The following is a 19,813-nucleotide window of genomic DNA, read 5'->3' on the forward strand; positions in this document are numbered from 1 at the left end:
TTCAACTCTATCACAAATAACACTTTCAAAAGTGTAACTTCTACACCATCCAGAGTGGACCAATATAGACACTTTCAAAGTGTTGAATTCAACTCTGTAGGAGTTTATGGAACACTTCCAAATTTGCTGTGTGGTGTATCACAATAAAATACATAGAGGATTGTTGCTGCCTTTTTGCAAAACACGGTAATGGAATAAAAACAAATATTGCAGATCTCTTCACTGCATAACAAAGCTGGCAGGAAAAAACAGGAAAAACAGCAGGGAATGATTTAAAACAAGAAAAAAAGTGCTAGAAATAAAACCAAGGCACAACAAGAGATCAGACTGACCATCTGCTGTCTTTTGAGTTGCATAATTTTGCCTCTTTTTAGTACTTTTCCAAAAACAAATCAAAAACGTCGATTTTACTGTGTACATTCAGGCCTGCACATAGCCCCATTAAAGAATATAAAGAAAAATCTGAAGGCAAACCTGAACATGCTATCCCGTAATGTTGTCCACAAACATGCTCAGAGAGAGACAGGAAAACATGAATGACCTATTGACCTGCTACTTTAAATGTAATAGAGCTGTTGAAGTTGTTAAAAAGCAGCTTTATAAACAGATAAAGATTTTACTGCATGTTTTAGATTGTCTGACAGGGCCGCTGCTGTAGATCTTCAAAGTCAACATTTCTGAGCCTCAAGTTTTATGTTTTCCTTTTTTCTTCTGTTCATTCCCTGGACGAACTGGATGTAAACCACTTCCTCATGCACCTCCCCACTTCAGCATTCATACAACGGCAAAACTAAAGATGCTAACAGGCAGCTGAATGATTTTGTGGATGAGCATAATACTGTGTAGATTTTATTTTAATTTTAAACAAGGAGAATAGGTTTGCACCAAGTTACACTTAAAACCATTAAAAACTTAAAACTGTTTTCCTTTACCACGGACACAAAGGGACAGAAATCTACCCAGTCATAACATCCGACTTAACTCCCGAAAAAGTACAGGAACCAGCCAAAGTACAGATTCGTTGTTTCCACTAACAAAAGCCATACGGGCTGTGCACTGCTCACCGCATTCATGTCGATGGTCATGTTAGTTTGTGCAGATGTCTTGTTGTCTGACGTAGGGCAGGAGTTCACAGAAGACGGCAGCTGGACTAGACCCGTCTGCTGGAGAGGAAGCAGTGGAATCACAATAAATAAGTTTGTCTCATAACACAACTACAGAGAGAAGAATCCTCTCTAAAGGTAGAAGACAGGCTTTGATGTGTCATGCAGATTAAGGCACCTGGCCTTCCTGTTTTTTTTATTTTTATAAGACACATTGTGTCTTCCACTAGACAAATCTAAACCTAAACAGTTTGTGATTACGCTGCATTATTAGTGCCAAAATTAGGACTATTGTGAACCCAATGATTCACAATAGTGAACCTGTGAACCGCTGGGTTCCACCTACTGCTGACATGATTAATGATATGCTGGCATCAGTAAAGGTTTCATAAATCACAAACTAAATTTTAGATATTATGCTTTCAGTGCAGAATAATTTAGTCCATGCTTGAAGAGTCTAAGTATTGAAGTTTTACAAGAGCAAATTAAAGATGTTCAAGGTAGTAAAATGGGAATTGCCCATTAGCCATTTACTGGAATCAGAAACTCAATCGGAAGCCAACTTCAGTTCCGTATTATACAGCATGTTTATGCTTAATGTGTTAGAAAAGAACATGTCAATAAATCTAATATATGTTGCTTACAGATAATGCATGCCAATCATTTTCCTTCATAAAACTTTCTTCAAAAAAAAAAAAACGTTGTGAGTAACCAGCCTAAGTATGCTAGCTGTTAGCCTATTCAAGGCTAATGCTAGCCCATGCAAGGGAGATACTAGCTTATCTCTATTGCACTGGAGTGCCAGAGGAAGCAGGCACTCCAGTGGGTGACCCACCTCGGTATGCAAGTCACTAGCCTCTGCAAAGCTAATGCGACTGAGTAGTCTTCTTCTCATTAGCCATCGTCGGCCTTTCAGTTACCAGCACTGGACTGTCATTAATGAGGTCAGTAGCCAGCTTCAGAATGAATATAGCCTTGTGCAATAAGGAAGCAGCCACGGCTAGGTGTGAAATAGTATTAATTTTAGCACTAATACTGAGCCATATATGATATCTGTTTGGGCTTAACTCCATCCAATATAAGCTAGTAAACTAAACCTAGAGTAAAACATCTCCATTAATTCCATAGCGAAACAGTCTATAGTCAGAAGTGACACGTATAAATTTAAAAACAGCCCTGTTACACCACCAGAAATATTTTGTGATGCTCCTTTTCTGTTAAACAATGGCGGAAGATCGATGATTTGTAATTTTATTTGCTGTTACCGGGTCAACAATCAATTCTGCTTAGAAATTACTCTTACAATACTGAGATATTACAAAGGCTTAGTCAAAGTCCAGACCTCAAACTGAATAAAATGTTGTGATACCAGGTAAAAAGAGACAAGTACAAACCCTCAAGTCAGCAAATGTCAATAAAAGTGAAACAGCATTGATAAGAAGGGGGTGAGAATTCCTCTACGATGATGTCAGCAACTAATAAGGTTGCATTAAGATCAATAACTTCAGATTATTGCTGCTTTAATGCAAGATGGAATGAATTATACTTATTGCTTCTGGATTTTCACTTTATGTTAAGTTCAGAATATGAAAGAATGGTCATATCACTTAGCAAATTCCAAAGGGGATTTCTTTCCACTATGCAAACATCTAAATATGCACTCCTGATCAAAATTATAAGACTGGGGAGAAAATGACTCATATTATAACCAGGTAGTAGAGTAGTACCAGAGTTTTATAATGGAAACAAAGAAACATGAGCAAGAGACAAAACAAACAGAGAAGACAAATTAGAAATTGCACTTGAACTCAAGGATGCACTTCAGCAGATGACCAAAGGTTTAGGAGTTTAGGAGTCCAAACCTGGACATAAATCTTGCTTTCATATAATTTTCCATCATGTTCCTCTGAGGCCAAAAGCAAAAAGCCTTCCTTCTTTGATTTTTGTAGGACTGCTGAGCTGCACAAACAAAACCTCTTACCACACTCCATCACTGGTAAGGTTGGACATTTTAAGACAGTAATTTAAAAAAACCTGTGTGCTATAGGAGGAAAAAGCCAAGTCATATTCCATCTGCTCGGAGCCAGACGTGGCTCAGAGCAAGATATCTGTGGTCTTAAAACCTTTGATCAAAGAGTTTTCAACAGCATTTTTTGTTGTTTACTCTTGTTTCTTCTTTTGGCAATTTAAAGCATTTGGTTATGATGCAGCAGCAAGTAATGCTAATACTTCTTTCCTGCTTTCAGAATGTGCACTAAGAGTGTAATGTGGGATCAGGTTAACTGTTGAACATTTTGCATAACAGCTGACTTTGGACAGAAACTCACTTGCTGGTTCTGGTGTGTCTGGGGCATTGACTGCTGATTGATGAAAGAATACTGGGACAACTGTTGTTCAAGATTCATAGCACTGATGGCCGCCTGGGGAGAACACACACACAGACATACAAAAAAACATAATGAGAGGTGACATTAATGGACCCTTGAAATATTAAAATGCTAACAAAAATGCAATTTTCTGGAGGCATCTGGGATTGAATCCCTAACCTCGAGACGTCTGATGTTTGTCTTTGCCCCTTTTCTTTCTGCACGTGTCTTTAAAAAATACTGCGAATGAAGTTTACTAGCACTACAGATCCTTTAAAAAGGCCTATAGTGTGAGTCGACTGGGTAGCGAATCTGGATTTGTTTTAACTAATTAGCTATTTTTAACTCTTTAACATGACAATGTTGTTAGTGAAATAGACACTGGTGCAGATTCAGGTGTGTGTCAGAGTCATGTAACCTATGCTGGACGGGGCTAAGATATCACAAGATATTTCACCTGAGAGCAACTGAAACAAAAGTCAGAACATTTTACCCTTTTGAAAACACAGAGTTAAATTCATGAAGCATCAGATGATATTTTCTGTAAGTTTTGTTTAAGCTTTAACTGGAACCGAACTGAAATGTTACAAACCCATTTATCAACAAGCTATATCAAAACTGAGAGGAAACATGCTAATATTAAGCTAGCCTAACTTTGCTACGCAAACTGCTTCATGTAACAAGATTGTCATTTGGAGCATGAGATGTTGGCTTGCTAACTCAGTACATTCAAAATACACGAGGCATCATCTGTGACGTCTTCGCACAACATTTCCAATATCTTGAGCCACATCCATCTAAACAAGATTTAATTTTGTTTCTGTTACTTTTACGAAACAATTAAAAGATGGAATTAATCAACACAATGTTTTTTTTTCTTACACTTGGTGAGTTGATGTTGGCCTCAATAAACAGAAGGATGCTGTTTTTAAACCAAAACTGCAACTTCAAGGAGACATCACTATGCAAATAGAATTTAAAACTAATGAAATACCAAGCTGAAAAGTATTTTACCTGTCATTGAACTTGATTTAAACAGCTGAGGTAAATCGTTCTCCCATCCATGTCAAATTGAAAGCTCCCAATGACATGAACAGCAAAAAGCTTTATTCACGTCACCACTGACAGGTTTAACCTGCAGATTCTTTTGTAGATTTAGTCTCTTTTTCTTTGCTGATTTCTCCATGCTTGTTAAATAAAGTAAAATAAGAATTTCTCTATCCCAGTTCCTTGTTGGAGCAGAGAATACCTGGGATAGAGGAAGTGGTGGAGAAGTTTGGGAGAGTTGTAGGCTCTGCTGCTGGTGTGAGTCTCCTGCATTCAGAATGAGAGGAACCATGTTCTCCTGGCCAGGCTCCATTTCCATGGTTACTGTTGGCTGAGAGGTGTTCCCTCCTACCCAGTACAAAAAAACAGCACAGGGGAAGTCTTCTTAAAAGCACATGAAACTGGCACTAACAGAAGTTTGAAATGAAAATCCCTGTGGGGATGTGTTTGAGCTCATCAGGAATTAGAACTCAATAATAAGTTTTGACTGAGCCCATGGCTCCATATGAGGACTACCTGGAGTCTGAGTGCTGCCGGCAGAGCCGAACGAGGCGGCCGCAGTGTCGTCTGAGTCCAGCGGGGTAGGCAGAGGAGGAGGAAACTGGATGTTGGTCAGGTCGGGAAGAGAGCCGCCACTGTTGTGGGCCACTGGTTTCAGAGACGTGGCCATCTGCTGCTCTGGGGTCTGGAATATGCTGCAGGAAACAGACCAGTGCTGTGAATCCAAGAGCGCTGGGCTGGAAATCACAAACACTCATCAGTTTATGCAAATCACTCAGTGTAACTTCATTTCCAAGAACAACTTGGACCACACTCGTCTTTTGGCTCCTTGGGTTTCTGGCTGTTAAGTCATTGAAGCCAGATGGCTTTAATTCAAATAGAAATGTATTTTAAATATATTTGTTTACCACATGTGTGTAAAGTAGGGCTGTTAACGTTAATGCGTTAACACATGCAATTTATCTGAGTTAACATTTAAAACCTTCCTATTTCCTTTTGCTGTGAAAAATATCACCTTTTGTTCGTTTATGTCCCAGTGACGGCACTAAAGCTATAATTTTAATAGGGTGTGGTCTGTAAATCTCTATCGTTTCCAGGAATCGAATGTATCAACCGTTCACACACTGAGATTGGCTGGTATACACACGGTCCAACACACAGAACTTCTGCAACAATCCCCCATATCTTTTTTCTTTTTATAAAAGCAGTAAAATACTCACTGGATGCCAGGAACTTGACAGGGTTCAGACTGTGACACATTCTGAAGGGACAGAAAATGACAGCAAAGGCAGTGAGTGGATCCCACAGAGATCTGAAGAATCCTCACATCCAGTTTCTACCTTTTTGCAGTCCCAGCTCTGCTTCTGTCCATCTTCATCAACCTCTTGCTTAAGGACTCCAGACCCTGGCACAGTGAGAAGGAGAACTGGACCGATGGAGAAAGAAAACAGTCCTTTCAGTCTCTTTGCTGCACAGACATCAATTCTATTTCATCTCATAATAAACTAGAGCACATCAGCTCATGCTAATTGTGATGCACTGATATTTAGATAAAAAAGAAAGTAGATCACTGACATAAAATAAAAGTAAAAAAAGTACAGCTGAAGCAGAATGTGTGATAAAATCACAAAAGATGATGAATGCAGTTTCATCCCAAGATTCTAAATGAAAAAAAAAAAAAATAGCCATTATCAAGAACATTCATCAGCCAGCACATGTTCCCACCAATCAATTTTCCTTCTATGCCTTCAAAGCAACATTCAGACCCTTTCATCAAGCACTGCAGGGCACTCGACTGAACCATCAAGAGAAAGTAGCAACACAGCACACAGAGAAACAAGATCACAACAAAACAGCCGTCCACTTCAGATCATACGCACACGCCTCATTAGGAGCACAAACTAATTGATTAAAGGCAGAGCTAGCAAACAACTTGCTCTACATACAGTGACTTAAACCAGTTTAGGACACCAAAACGTTCCTTTATCCATGGTAACTCAAAAGAGAAGTATGATTAGCATCACCATGTGCTGTACCTCGTTTTGGCTGAAGTTCCTGAGAGCCTCCAGTGAAGGAGGCGTGTTGTGCAGGAGTCAGAGTGCTCTGATGCAGGGCTGAGTCTGAATTTGTCCTGCAGGAAACAATGCATACAGTGAAATGTAGGAAATAATCTAGATAACAAGCAAGTCAGCATGTGAATATGTTATCCATAATGTTGTGCATGTTTACTCTTTGAAAGAACAAAATTTAGTTCTCAAATGTAAAAGCCATCCTGCATGAGGAAAAGTGGGCCAGAGAAGAAGATAGAAAGAAGAACCTTCTCCCCCAACCTACCGTGTCTGCTAGCTGAGATTTGACTGAAACATGCTTCTGCAGGCTTCATGCATACCTTTGTGTGCTACTGAAAAACACAGGAAGAGTTTGAAATATTTGTGATTAAGCCTCAAAACGTAGATTTATGTAGTAGTTTGGAGTAAATAGCTGCATTTCTGTTACAAATGTGTGTAAAAGTATGTTAATATTCTACTGATGTAAAAAAACAAAAAACAAAAAACAAAAAAAAAACACATTGGATGCATTTCTATTAAATAAGAAAAATCACATGTGAATTAAGGTTGTTCACACATTAGGTCATTAAGAAACATGCTGTGCCATCATCCTTAAACTACTTCCTGTCATCGTCTTTTTTGTGGTTTGCACCACAGTCAACATCCACTTGTTGATCATGTGAATTTTGTGATTTTGTGTTTTTTTAAAAGGTTTTGTTGGCTCTGGTGGCCTTTTGTAGAAAGTAGTTTGACAGGAAAGAGAGTAATGAGACTACCACCACAAAGACTAAGGCCAGCATACGTGGGTCGTGCTTTGCCACTGCGCCACCACAGCACCCCATGATGCCAAATTTTAATTTAAAAACAAGTTTTTCAAACTCCATTAAGCAAATTTATTTTCAACATGTCAAATGGCGTAATTGACATATTGCAGTCAATGGAAACGCAGCTAGAGAAAATTATCACCAAAGATATTTGGTATAGTATAGCTCTATATGACAGAGATGTGATATATAAGGGTGCACCAAAAAATTAGCCCCAATTTCCTTAATTCGGGGAGATTAGTGATTGGCCAATACTTACATGAGAAACTGATATCATCCACTGAGGTTATTTACCTCCACAAAGATTAGAAAATCAACCACTGTCCCCTTTTCAATACCCATGACAGAGGGCTAACTGACAGACCGCCCACCAGGACACATCTACACACGTGTACTTAACTCCAGTCACTCCACTCTTGTCAATTTAGCATTTTTTTTTTTGCTACATTTAACAGGTTTTCAGAAAAAAAAAAAACAGTGTAGTCCAAAATCAAAATCAGCAGGTTAGGCTTGTTAAAGATCGGCCTGAAAAACTGCATTTGGTGCACCTCTTAAATATTTACTTATTTACGCTGGTCATTTCAAATTCAGTGAGATGCACCTGCAAAGGAGCTCTTAGATTATTTTGATATTGTCTGTTTGAATCAGAGGGATTTCTTTTTTTGTTGTTGTTTTTTTAATATGGCTTTCTGTCCAGGGTGGCACAGTTTAGTGAGTGCCACAAGATTGAAAGAAGTTATTTGACATCAAAAATGACCTGAAATGGCTGACCCTTAAGTAGATATCTGATTTCCATATTTGAAGCTGAAACTAGGTTAAAGAGTTTTTGTGTGCTTTAAAGCAGCTCTGGCTGCATTTGATAATATACATTGAAATTCGAAATATCTTAGATGTTGACTGAACACTGACACGGTGATTCAGGGATTTGACCCTGGTGTGTGGACCAGGTAATAAAGTTACCCCTGGTATAGAGCATGCCTCCAGTCCAGTCTCCGTTCAGAGCTCAAAGAAAGAAAATCAGATTTTACTTATTCTTTTGCCTCTGAAACAGATAAACATATTTCTTTCAGCTTAGACCTTCAGTGTTAAATGTGTACATAAAAGTTTTTATTTATGATTGTATATATAATGATGACAAGCATGTTAAAACATGCAGCGTTCCAACAAGTTGAGCCTTGAAATGCAGGCACACACTCACAACTGCCACATTGTCCTCCAAGGTTGAAATGTTAAAGTCATGGAGCATCAGCACTGCTCTCACTCACACACTTGACACAAAAATTGGTGTGGAAGGGTTTCTAATTAAACAAAGTCAAACATCACATGCATAATTTACGGTTTTCAAAGATGCTTCCTTTCTTTTAACCTTTTTGTGAAAGATGTAGCAACAATCCCATTTTATGATGGACCTTTTAAGTATATCCAGCAGTTTTGAACTACAGGGATAATACACTAAGGCAGGAGTAATCAGTTGCTTTTCACAGTCAGTAAGGAGGTGCTATTATATGTTCTCAGTTTTATATTAACCGTTATTGAACTGTTTCATGAGAAGTAAGAGCATGTGGAAGGCTACATATGTGGCTGTGTGAGGAAGTGTCCGGGCCACAGAGTTAGACTGAACAAACGCTCTTACCTTCTCCAGCTGGTGTCAGGGGGCGGCGACAGGTACACTGAGCCGTACGGACAGCTATCAATGTGGTGTTTCAGGTCAAGAAAATCATCATCCCATGTAGTTTTATGACTTTTTTGTTAAATGCAAGAAGACAGAATAAAAATGGATATCTGCCTACACAGCAAATTCAAAAGTGTTAGATTTCCAGTTTAAGTGTTGTATGTTAAAAATACAGTGTTAATTCAACAACATGAGTGTTAGTTTCCCTAAAGAGTTAAATAAAAAGCAATCCAGTCCAGTGTTGATTTCTAAATTAACACCAACAGTAACTCAGTCTGGTGTTGATTTAGAAATCAATTCAGTTCAATTGTGGGACAGTTCCTCCCACAATTGTAACATATTTGTGACATCAGGGAAGGAGCTACAGGTGGGGCAAGGAATGCAGCAGGCCCCTGGCCTGGACCTACAGGGGGACCACATGGGAAGCAGAACACACCTCTAGGAATCCAATTTTTCTATCATATCTGATCTGAGCTGTAAAAAAAAGAACACTCTCCTGCTGAAAACTGAGTAAGGACAGTTACTGACAGGACTGACTCCAGTAGCTTATATAGTAAAGTGCCCCATTGTTGACTCATGGTTGCTAAAAACCTTACCAGACTGACTGATTTTAGAGACATAGTGGGTGTAAAATATTGAATAAAATGTTGTGCTACATGACTGGCTTTATTTTCACTCTTATATTTAACTTCACGACACACAAAACTACAAATGAATTGTCCTTATTGTCTCCAGGTGCACTTTGGGTAAAGCTTGTCACCAACGTCATCATCAGTCACTTGGCTACAAATGGCAAACAAGAGCATTTCTACAGACTACGTAAACATGTTTCGAATTTGTGTTGTTTCATCATTAGTGATGAAACAACATCATCACTAATGATGAAACATACTGCCTGATGTTTCTGCTCTTCTTTGTTGTACTTCATGTCAGATGGCCTTCAGAATGACAGCCGCTCTCTCTGGTGATAAAACTTGTTAGCTCCGCTGTTGCGGGGATGTCCATGTTGTGAAGTTAAATTATCATGAGCTTTATTATTTGGGCCCGGTCATTAGCCCCACCCCCCGGCCCGATGCCATCCTGTCACATGTTTGCCTGAGGAGCGGAGGCAGCACGGTGTCTTGTCTGGAGCTTATTATAACAAAGTAAGTTCCATGTTAAAATGATCATGTTTTTGACTATTTTTTATGGAGGCATTAATTTTCCGTTTACGCAAGAGTATCGATTCATATACATAGTTTGCTTAACATACGTTTATTTGTTTGGATATCACAGTATATACGACTCTTTATTATCTTAACCAAACACTGAAACTGTCAGGAAAATCTGGAGACCATTTGAGTTAACATTATTTAGCTGTGGAGGTTGTTTTCTTTAAGTTTTTGGCTGTAGACTGCAAAACGGGGGAGTGGCTGTGCTTGATCTGTCACAGGTGTCAAACTCCAGTCCAGGAGGGCCACTGTCCTGCAACATTTAGATGTGCCGCTGCTGCACCACACCTGAATACAATAATTAGGTGATTAGCAGGACTCTGGAGAACATATCTACTCAATGAGGAGGCAATTGAGCCATTTGACTCTGGTGTTTTGTACCTATGGCACATCTAAAAACTGTCAAAATGTTTTTTCTTTGTTAGTGCGTCATGTTGGCGACTGAAGCCTGTTATGATAACTTCAACACATTTCTTCAGACAGGTTGGCACGACTTTTAATGCTGTCCAAAACTTTTTCTATAAGCTGACTAATTTCTTTACTAATTATTTCTGACTTTTTTATGCTTTATCTTGTAAACCAGGTGGGCAGAGTAATTTGAATGAATATGATGGTGACACACACAGGTGAGTCTGATTAGTTTTCCTCACACTTCTTTTTGAAATATTTATTTATTATCCTAATGTTTCTGCTACATTTCTTGTTTTTCCTTCCAGGCTGGAAGTCTTCCTCCTACATGTTAGTGAAAACAAGAGCAGCACCAAAGACACTTCAACATCAGTGATCACAAGACCATCCATGGTCTCTCCCAATGAACTTTCAAAGCACACTTCACCTTCAGTGCAAAGTACTGTGAATGAATGACCTTTGTTGTATATTGCTGTCAGTGCTGTTTGATGTTTTGAAATAAAAGTGGATTAAATACTGCAACTGGTGCTGGTGTTTTTGTAGATTCAAGTGGCATCTAATGTCTTTCAAAATGAATTTGGCCAGGCTGGCCGGAGTCGCAGTAACACCTGGCCCCCTCTTGCCTCTTTTTGGCTTCAGTGGTAAGGGGTTGCCTTTACCAGCCTTTAAACGGCAGGCACTGGCATTTTGTTCACTGTTAGCGAGGCGTACAGTTCTGACCAGGTAGAAGGGTGTTGCTCCTCCGACCCACAAGCAGTGGTTATGTGATCTTATGTCGTGTTTGAAACTGGAAAGAATTAGATGCTCTCTTCAACACTCAACCAGTAAATTTGAAAAAACATGGGGGCCCTTTCTTGACTCATTTCAAAACATACAATAAGGCTCCAGATTAATTAAGTTAATTCACCCTATTACGTTCCACTTCTGTCTGGGATAGGAATGTTGTGCGTGGATCTACTGGGTAGTGACCTGGGTGGGCTAAATGGGATTACTTTGTAGGGATTAATTTTCTGTATATTATTTTGTATCTATTGGATAAGTACCTCTCTGTATTTAAAAACTGTATGCATAAAAGGAAAGATCTCAATAAAAGGACAGTGATTAAAAAATGAATTTGGGGATTATTGATGGCCAATAGTTTCTGGGGGGAAAAAAGGTTTTAATTGCTCTAGTGGCTTTTATTTGGTAGTAAATTGACCAAAAAAATGTGGGTAATGAGAGAAGGGGTAGACTGGGAACCGAACACACGACAGCCTCCATATGTGGGTTGTGCTTAACCCCTGCGCCACCACAGCACACCCTGCCTACTGGCAGGACAGTCTGAGTTTTAAAATACTACTGTATTTTAAAACTCAGATTTCTATGTTAATACACCATTCTGTGTTAGATTGACACATTCATAGTGTTAACTTTTGACAAAATACACTAGTGTTGAGTAGATTAACACTGAAGTGTTTAATTTCAACTACTGTCAGTGTTGATTCAACTATATCCACTATATCCAACTGTGCTGATAATTTTTTTTTGTGAAGTGACGTGATAAAAGCTGGGTAGCTCTTGAATTGCTACAAAATGGAGCCGTGTTTCCTTCAGCCCACTGGCTGCAATGTCGACACCTTGAGATGCCATGAGACCTAAATTCTGAACATCATGGCATGGAGTGCATCCCAGTTTTCCATGTCTGGCATATAACTATTAATTTTAGCTTTTAATCTGGTTATATTGATCCTGTGTCCAGACAGAGGGAGAATCAGTAGACCTAGCATCATGACCTGTTTGTTCTGAAGATCCTGCAGCTTCCACTTTGTCTTCCTAACATGGCGCCTCCTCATCCTGACTCTCATACTGATAAGAGGAACCACAGAGCTCAGTTAAGTTAAAAGCACATCTTCTGAAGTTGGGATATTTTTCTTCCAACATGTTCCAGAGGAATCAATTACCTCAAACCAGATGTTGGACTGGATTTTATTTCATTGTCATTTGTACTTTATAGTACAGTGGGAAAATATCTTTATGAATGATTTTATTATATTAATTTTCCATGATGACAGACTGCCAGACTGCACGTCAATTTATATATATAGTTTATGATTTTTGCTGTTTGCAGTAAAACAGCAAAATAGTTGTTTCAACTATTTCTGGTTCTGTACTAATTTCCGTTTCCTGTGATAATTATGCTATTTCTTAAGCCTTGTTTCACGTTTTGGCTTTTTCAAATAATTCAGGTTGCACACAAACTTTTGCTTCTTCAGCTGAATTCTGCTATACCTTTGCTAAATTTCATTACTTAAACGTTTTCTACAATGTATGACAGTAGAAAACAGTCATACACTGTATGGCTCTAACATTCATTTGTGAATGTTAGAGCCTCATTTTTAACACTGGAGCTATAAAGGTTGAAAAAGGTTATTTTGGAGAAAGTCTCATCAACATCAATATTTCCACTAAATAAGAGGCAGTTTGATAAAGGAAAAGCCTCTCAGACTCTGAGCCCGACAGCACTAAACTATTAATTTATATTAGACAATTAATTTAATTTCACATAATTATGGCGGTAGAAGCTATTTGTTTGTTAAATACTTAATAAAACATATTTACCGTGTTTGATGTTTGTTGCAAATGACGTATAGTCACAGATTAACGAGATAATTAGTCCAAGTTTTGTCGTTTATTGAACGTTCAAAAATTACAGCAGCTGTGATTCGCCAAGACAAAGGTAAACAAAGGGAAAGCAACCTTTCTAAACCACTTGCACCTTTTTACTCTCTCTCTCTCTTTGTCGTTTAAGCACACCCGTTGCCATGGCAATCTATGCGCTCCACAAGCCGACCAGAGATTACGTTAAAAACATAACATTCAGTCCGTTACGATATTAGGTTTGCAGGCTTGATATTTATTTTGCGATCATTAATAAGCCTCCCTGAACACAGCGGTGGTTGATTAGTTAATTTTAAACTCCTGCTCTGCTAGTTATTTTGGTAATGGAACTCAAACGCACAGAATTGCGCAACACCTTGTTGAAACAATAATCAACAATAATCACTGAGATTATTGTTGGGTCATTAATTTGAGCACGTTTTAGTTTCTTTTTTTTGTTCTTTAATAAAGTTACAAACGTTTTAAAGCAGTCAGAGGAGACCGTGCTGGTCTCAGTGTCCTGTAGGCGTTCAGTTTGTCACCTAATGCCGAGATCGACTCAAAACCTTCCACGATCAACGTATTATTGGACCCCTGCTCTGGCAAAGCACAAACAATTCAGAAACAATATGAAATGGGGAAAAAAGTTATTTATTAACTGATTAAGTCGTGTTTTAGGTTGTTCTTGAAAAACTAATCAGTCACGGCTGATTAGTGGGTGCACTCACGGCTGCACAGTGAACCCATTGATTCTGTACAGCTGACAGCCGCTCCCCTCTCTTGCAGGTACTGCGTACCCCCGCTAAATCTTTTAGGGGTATGCAGTACCCTGNTTCACGTTTTGGCTTTTTCAAATAATTCAGGTTGCACACAAACTTTTGCTTCTTCAGCTGAATTCTGCTATACCTTTGCTAAATTTCATTACTTAGCAAACGTTTTCTACAATGTATGACAGTAGAAAACAGTCATACATTGTATGGCTTTAACATTCATTTGTGAATGTTAACAGTGGAGCTATAAAGGTTGAAAAAGGTTATTTTGGAGAAAGTCTTATCAACATCAATATTTCCACTAAATAAGAGGCAAAAAAAATTAGTTTGATAAAGGAAAAGCCTCTCAGACTCTGAGCCCGACAGCACCAAATTATTAATTTATAATAATTTAATTTCACATAATTATCGCGGTAGAAGCTATTTGTTTGTTAAATACTTAATGAAACATATTTACCGTGTTTGATGTTTGTTGTAAATGACGTATAGTCACAGACTAACGAGATAATTAGTCCAAGTTTTGTTGTTTATTGAACGTTCAAAAATTACAGCAGCTGTGATTCGCCAAGACAAAGGTAAACAAAGGTAAAGCAACCTTTCTAAAACACTTGCACCTTTTTACTCTCTCTCTCTCTGTCGTTTAAGCACACCGGTTGCCATGGCAATCTATGCGCTCCACAAGCCGACCAGAGATTACGTTAAAAACATAACATTCAGTCTGTTACGATATTAGGTTTGCAGGCTTGATATTTATTTTGCGATCATTAATAAGCCTCTCATGAACACAGCGGTGGTTGATTAGTTAATTTTAAACTCCTGCTCTGCTAGTTATTTTGGTAATGGAACTCAAACGCACAGAATTGCACAACACCTTGTTGAAACAATAATCACTGAGATTATTATTGTTGTTGGGTCATTAATTTGAGCACGTTTTTTTTTTGTTGTTGTTGTTCTTTAATAAAGTTACGAACGTTTTAAACCAGTCAGAGGAGGACGTGCTGGTCTCAGCGTCCTGTAGGTGTTCAGTTTGTCACCTAATGCCGAGATCGACTCAAAACCTTCCACGATCAAAGTATTATTGGACCCCTGCTCTAGCAAAGCACAAACAATTCAGAAACAATATGAAATGGGAAAAAAGTTATTTATTAACTGATTAAGTCGTGTTTTAGGTTGTTCTTGAAAAACTAATCAGTCATGGCTGATTAGTGGGTGCACTCACGGCTGCACAGTGAACCCATTGATTTTTTTACAGCTGACAGCCGCTCACCTCTCTTGCAGGTACTGCGTACCCCCGCTAAATCTTTTAGGGGTACGCAGTACCCTGCCATACCCCCCTACTTTCACCCCTGACTATATCACAAATAACACTTTCAAAAGTGTAATTTCTACAACATCCAGAGTGGACCAATATAGACACTTTTAAAGTGTTGAATTCAACTCTGTAGGAGTTGACTGAACACTTCCAAATTTGCTGTGTACAGTTTACTGATTCGTTCACCAAACTGATTTCATTGCAAGACTTCTTCTTCAACACACTGTAACTATTTATAAAAAATATAAACCTTAAACTGGACAGTATTGGAAGGTGGGTACACCCACCTTCCAATACTATCAGGATAGAAAAAGAAAGAATGTGATCATCATTTTTTACTATTAGTTTATTTGGTTCACAGAAAAACAATATACCACTGTAGTTCTTGGACTGATTTTGTGTGGCCCCCAAATATGGTTCTACGATGATATAAAATTGGCCTGCCCAGCACAGGTAGTTGATGTAGATGTAGATGTCCAAAGTGTGGCCCGGGGCCATTTGTGGCCCTCTGAATAATTTTGTTTGACCTCCAATCACAATTCAAGACTATTGTTTGTAGTATTCCTGTTTTATTTCTCATTCTTCCGCCTTGATCCCAATTATGTATTATATACAACCCCCACAACTAAAAATCAGCACCCATTGACCCACGTCACATTCTTGATGCAAATCATATCGTAAATACGTCCGTAAATATGTTTTGGACATTCTTTCAGGAGATAAAAACAACGTAAAAAGAGAATCAATAATAAAAATGTTTCCATTACAGTCTTTTTAAAAAGGGGGCCTGTTGAAAAGCATTTGTACCGTTATCAATAACCAATGGAAAAATCTTTATCAGCATTATAGTAATAAAACCCTTCTTATATTTGTTGACTAGCTTTTTGATTTTTTTTTACCAATTTAAACTCAGAACTCTGGCTAGACCAAATTACTTTTAGTCAGTATTTAATGTTAGGGGATTAAATACCCTGTAGTACTACTTTCACTAATTTCGTGATAACCCATGTAACTTATTGCATGGTTCTATAATGACAAGATTGTTATTATTATTATTAAAAACATGTAGTTCAACTTAAAAAATGACTTTAAATCTAAAAATCCCAGGGGAATGATAACGTTGTCTTTACTAATACTTGTTTTTACTGGATTTTTCTGGATTTTTTACTGGATTTTGTCCATTGTTCTTACTGGATTTTGTCTGAACTGAGCCTCAATGTTGCCGTGTTAGATGTAGTTCTTAGGGTTTTCATTTCGGAATTTCTCTGATTATTTCCTAGTTTGACATGAGTCAACTTGCTGAGACAAGCACGCCGCTGGAAACTGCTCACTCTCTTCGAACAGATAAAAATAAAAACTTGTTCTGTGCAGAGTGGAAGTACTTATATCCTGAGCTGATGTTGCTTTGGCTTTGTAAACTGACAGGTAGCAGCAGCTCTCCTCTGGGATCATTGCTGACGTCCGTCCACCAGGCCATGACAGACAATATCATTTCATTGAGATGTCTAACATAAAAGTAGAACTGATTTAAACTTTTGGTCACACTTGCTTGTTGCCAGTTAATCCAGAGTCAGTATTTAAGGTGAAATATGGCTTTCTACTCAGGGTGGCACTTCATTAGGGAGTCATTCACCAGTTCATAAATTCTTTCTCCTCCTGACCCTAACGATGACGCATAGTTCTAACTTCACAACTAATCACGAGTTACTGTCATAAATCATTAAATTATATACCTTTCTGCATACTACAATAGAAAATACCATCGTGCCTGAAATAGACTTTTCTTGACTTTTAGGGTTTTGGTGCTGAGTCTGTTATTATTGTACTTAGCAAGCATTCTCATTGCTTATTTATTTACAAGCTTGTAAGTACTAACATAAGGGCTATTTCTTTTTTAGTATTTGGTGTTTTTTAACTCTAGTTAAAAAATGCCACTATGCAGTTGCTACCACTGAACTGAGCTTCTCTCAGCTGAAGGTGGTAAAGGACAAAATATAAACTGGACTGGTCAAACGTAGCATGACTATTTCTACAGTACAGTGATTATGGACCAAAGCACCAACAGAACTCTAGTTGTTGGTTCATCTGTGATTTTACTGTCTGAGCAGAAGCTTCTTATATCCACTAATAGAAAATAACATGAAATAATTGTACTTGATTGTTCCCCGAATAAGGAAATTACTGAAAATGCATTACCATTATATGTTTTACAACCACATCTATTAAGGTTTCCATCTGTTAAAGAATTACTGAACATGTTGACTGTAACTTCCAGTCTCCCAGCACTGACACAGCTGTAAAGGATATTTGGCGTCCATGTTTGTCTATAGAGAGCGGTTTCCGATTGGGCGATGTAATGCGGTTCCGGTCTCGGTAGACTCTGTCCACCAATCCGTGGTGTCGCGTGGATCTATTAGTGTCAAGACCTGAATTCTGAGAGATGATGAAAAGACATTAATTAACAAAACAACAGAATGACTCGCTGTGAAAAAAAATATCCTTCCCACCAAAGTAATTTATGTGTATTAAGTAAGTAGTTACTGTGTAAATAAAGGAACTCCTTCCTTAACCCTTGTGCGTGCGAGGACTGAGGCAAACATAGAGGACTATGGAAAATGATACAAGTTTTACGTGTGTGGGATCAGTTGGACCCCATTTCGACATACAAGGGTTAATCTTTGAAGTCAGCTTTAGCCAAGGTAGGCTGTGTTTGGCCCATGTTCCACAATCTTTGCCAGCAGAAAATAAAGGAAGCATCTGAGTACAAAACGGCTGTAGAACAGATAATGGGACTCAGAGCAAAAATGACAAATAAACACTGGAATTAAACTTCAAAATTAAACTTAAAAATTTGAATACTTCACTTTTGTGAAGTATTCAAATTAAATCTAAAAGCATGTAAAACAAAAAAAATGTAAACCAAAAAGTTTACTAGTATTCTACTTATGCACCAAAACTTTTTGGTTTACATTTTTTTTATTATTTTAACTTGTTTAATCCTAATAAACAGCAAAATGTACTCAAAGATTTACACAGAAAAGTTTTTTATCTTGATTGAGTGATTTTTTCCAGAGAAAATAGGGTGAAAGGAAGATATGTTTTTTGCTTCTTTCCTATAGAGAGAGGCATTCAATAATTCTGTTCTGTTAAAAGTTCCCCAAACCAATTTTTCCATCACCTTGGCAGCTTTGATTGCTTGTTTATTTCATTCATTTAGTCTAATTTTTTGGTAACACTTTATTTGAAGGGGGTTGAATAAGACTGTCATGACACTGTAATAAACATGACATAACACCTGTCATGAACATCAATAAGTCTTCATGAATAGTTATGACTGTTGTCATAAAGCGTCATTTGGTAAATAATGACACTTTTAATACAAAGTTGACATTATTCAAAATGTCTTCGCTATGACAACTTGTCATTAACCTCGCCAAAAATGTATTTGTTATGACAACTTGTCATTAACCAAGAAATCATGATCTAACATAAATTTGTCATAATAGTAGTCATAATGATTTAATTATCACACTAGCAAAAGCTTTAACAAAACAATGATTAATATTTCCACTCCCTGAAATAAAGCAAAACAAGTAGGACAAGAAATAAATATTTCACTAAGCTTTATTACACGGTCAAATGATTTAATAACAGACTCATTAACAATTTATTTTACATCAACTAAAGTGGAACAAGTAGCACCAGTTATGAATATGTCATTAAGTGTTATTACAGTGTCATTAATATTAACTGTTACCTCAAGTAAATTGAAACTAGTAGCAACAATTATAAAGTATTACAGTGTCAAATGCAATGCTAACAGAGTTATTGATATTAAGTCTTACCTCAAATGAAGTGAAACACACTGGACTACTTATAACTACCATCACAACTGTAGAACAAACCCTTTGTACATTGGAATAAAACAAAAGATAACTTGTTCTAAGATAACAGAGGGTTTAACGTCTGGTCAGTATATTGTTACTCTGAAATGCTGATTAAAAAACTAAAACAGAATTACTTAAGAAAATAGGTTCTTTCAACAGTAACTTTTTTTGCTTTGATTATGTCAGCAATCTCCTTCGTAATAGTCTTCCTGTAATGCTCTGAAAACAGGAGATCTTCTTCTTGTCTTCATTTCCTGGAAGCAGCTCTTTGAAGGTGTCCAGAAATGCTCAGAAATTACAGCTGTTCTTGCAATAGTTAATCATGGCGAAAGCCTTTTCATGAATTCAAACTTGGTGAATCTCTTCTGGACATTCTCATAGTTGGTGATGACTCAATTCATTGTGGTCACTTAAAAAAAGAACAAAAACAAAAAACCAATGTCATCATATTCCAGCATTTATTTAAATACCATTTCAAAAATGTCCCTTGCTGTCAGACTGGCAGACAAATGCCTAGTTAACATGACT

At 37.7% G+C, this 19,813-nt stretch overlaps 1 protein-coding gene across 4 annotated transcripts in view; it reads right to left on the reverse strand.

Moving 5' to 3' along the window:
* Positions 1 to 19,813, reverse strand: part of crtc1a (CREB regulated transcription coactivator 1a) — a 59,574-nt gene that overhangs the window by 14,026 nt on the left and 25,735 nt on the right. For 2 of the 4 annotated variants that reach the window (XM_016661647.1, XM_016661646.1), the window contains exons 3-11: positions 17,706 to 17,831; positions 9,022 to 9,086; positions 6,553 to 6,647; positions 5,857 to 5,942; positions 5,737 to 5,777; positions 5,033 to 5,211; positions 4,719 to 4,864; positions 3,431 to 3,523; positions 1,065 to 1,163 (exon numbers count right to left, since the gene is read on the reverse strand). In XM_016661647.1, coding sequence (XP_016517133.1) covers positions 1,065 to 1,163; positions 3,431 to 3,523; positions 4,719 to 4,864; positions 5,033 to 5,211; positions 5,737 to 5,777; positions 5,857 to 5,942; positions 6,553 to 6,647; positions 9,022 to 9,086; positions 17,706 to 17,831 — 930 coding nt within the window. The remainder of the gene's footprint in view (positions 1 to 1,064; positions 1,164 to 3,430; positions 3,524 to 4,718; positions 4,865 to 5,032; positions 5,212 to 5,736; positions 5,778 to 5,856; positions 5,943 to 6,552; positions 6,648 to 9,021; positions 9,087 to 17,705; positions 17,832 to 19,813) is intronic. The other 2 variants (XM_007573805.2, XM_007573803.2) reach the window with 2 other exon arrangements.

The sequence above is a fragment of the Poecilia formosa genome, unplaced genomic scaffold (genome assembly GCF_000485575.1).
Source record: "Poecilia formosa unplaced genomic scaffold, Poecilia_formosa-5.1.2 Scaffold338, whole genome shotgun sequence".
Lineage (NCBI taxonomy): Eukaryota > Metazoa > Chordata > Actinopteri > Cyprinodontiformes > Poeciliidae > Poecilia > Poecilia formosa.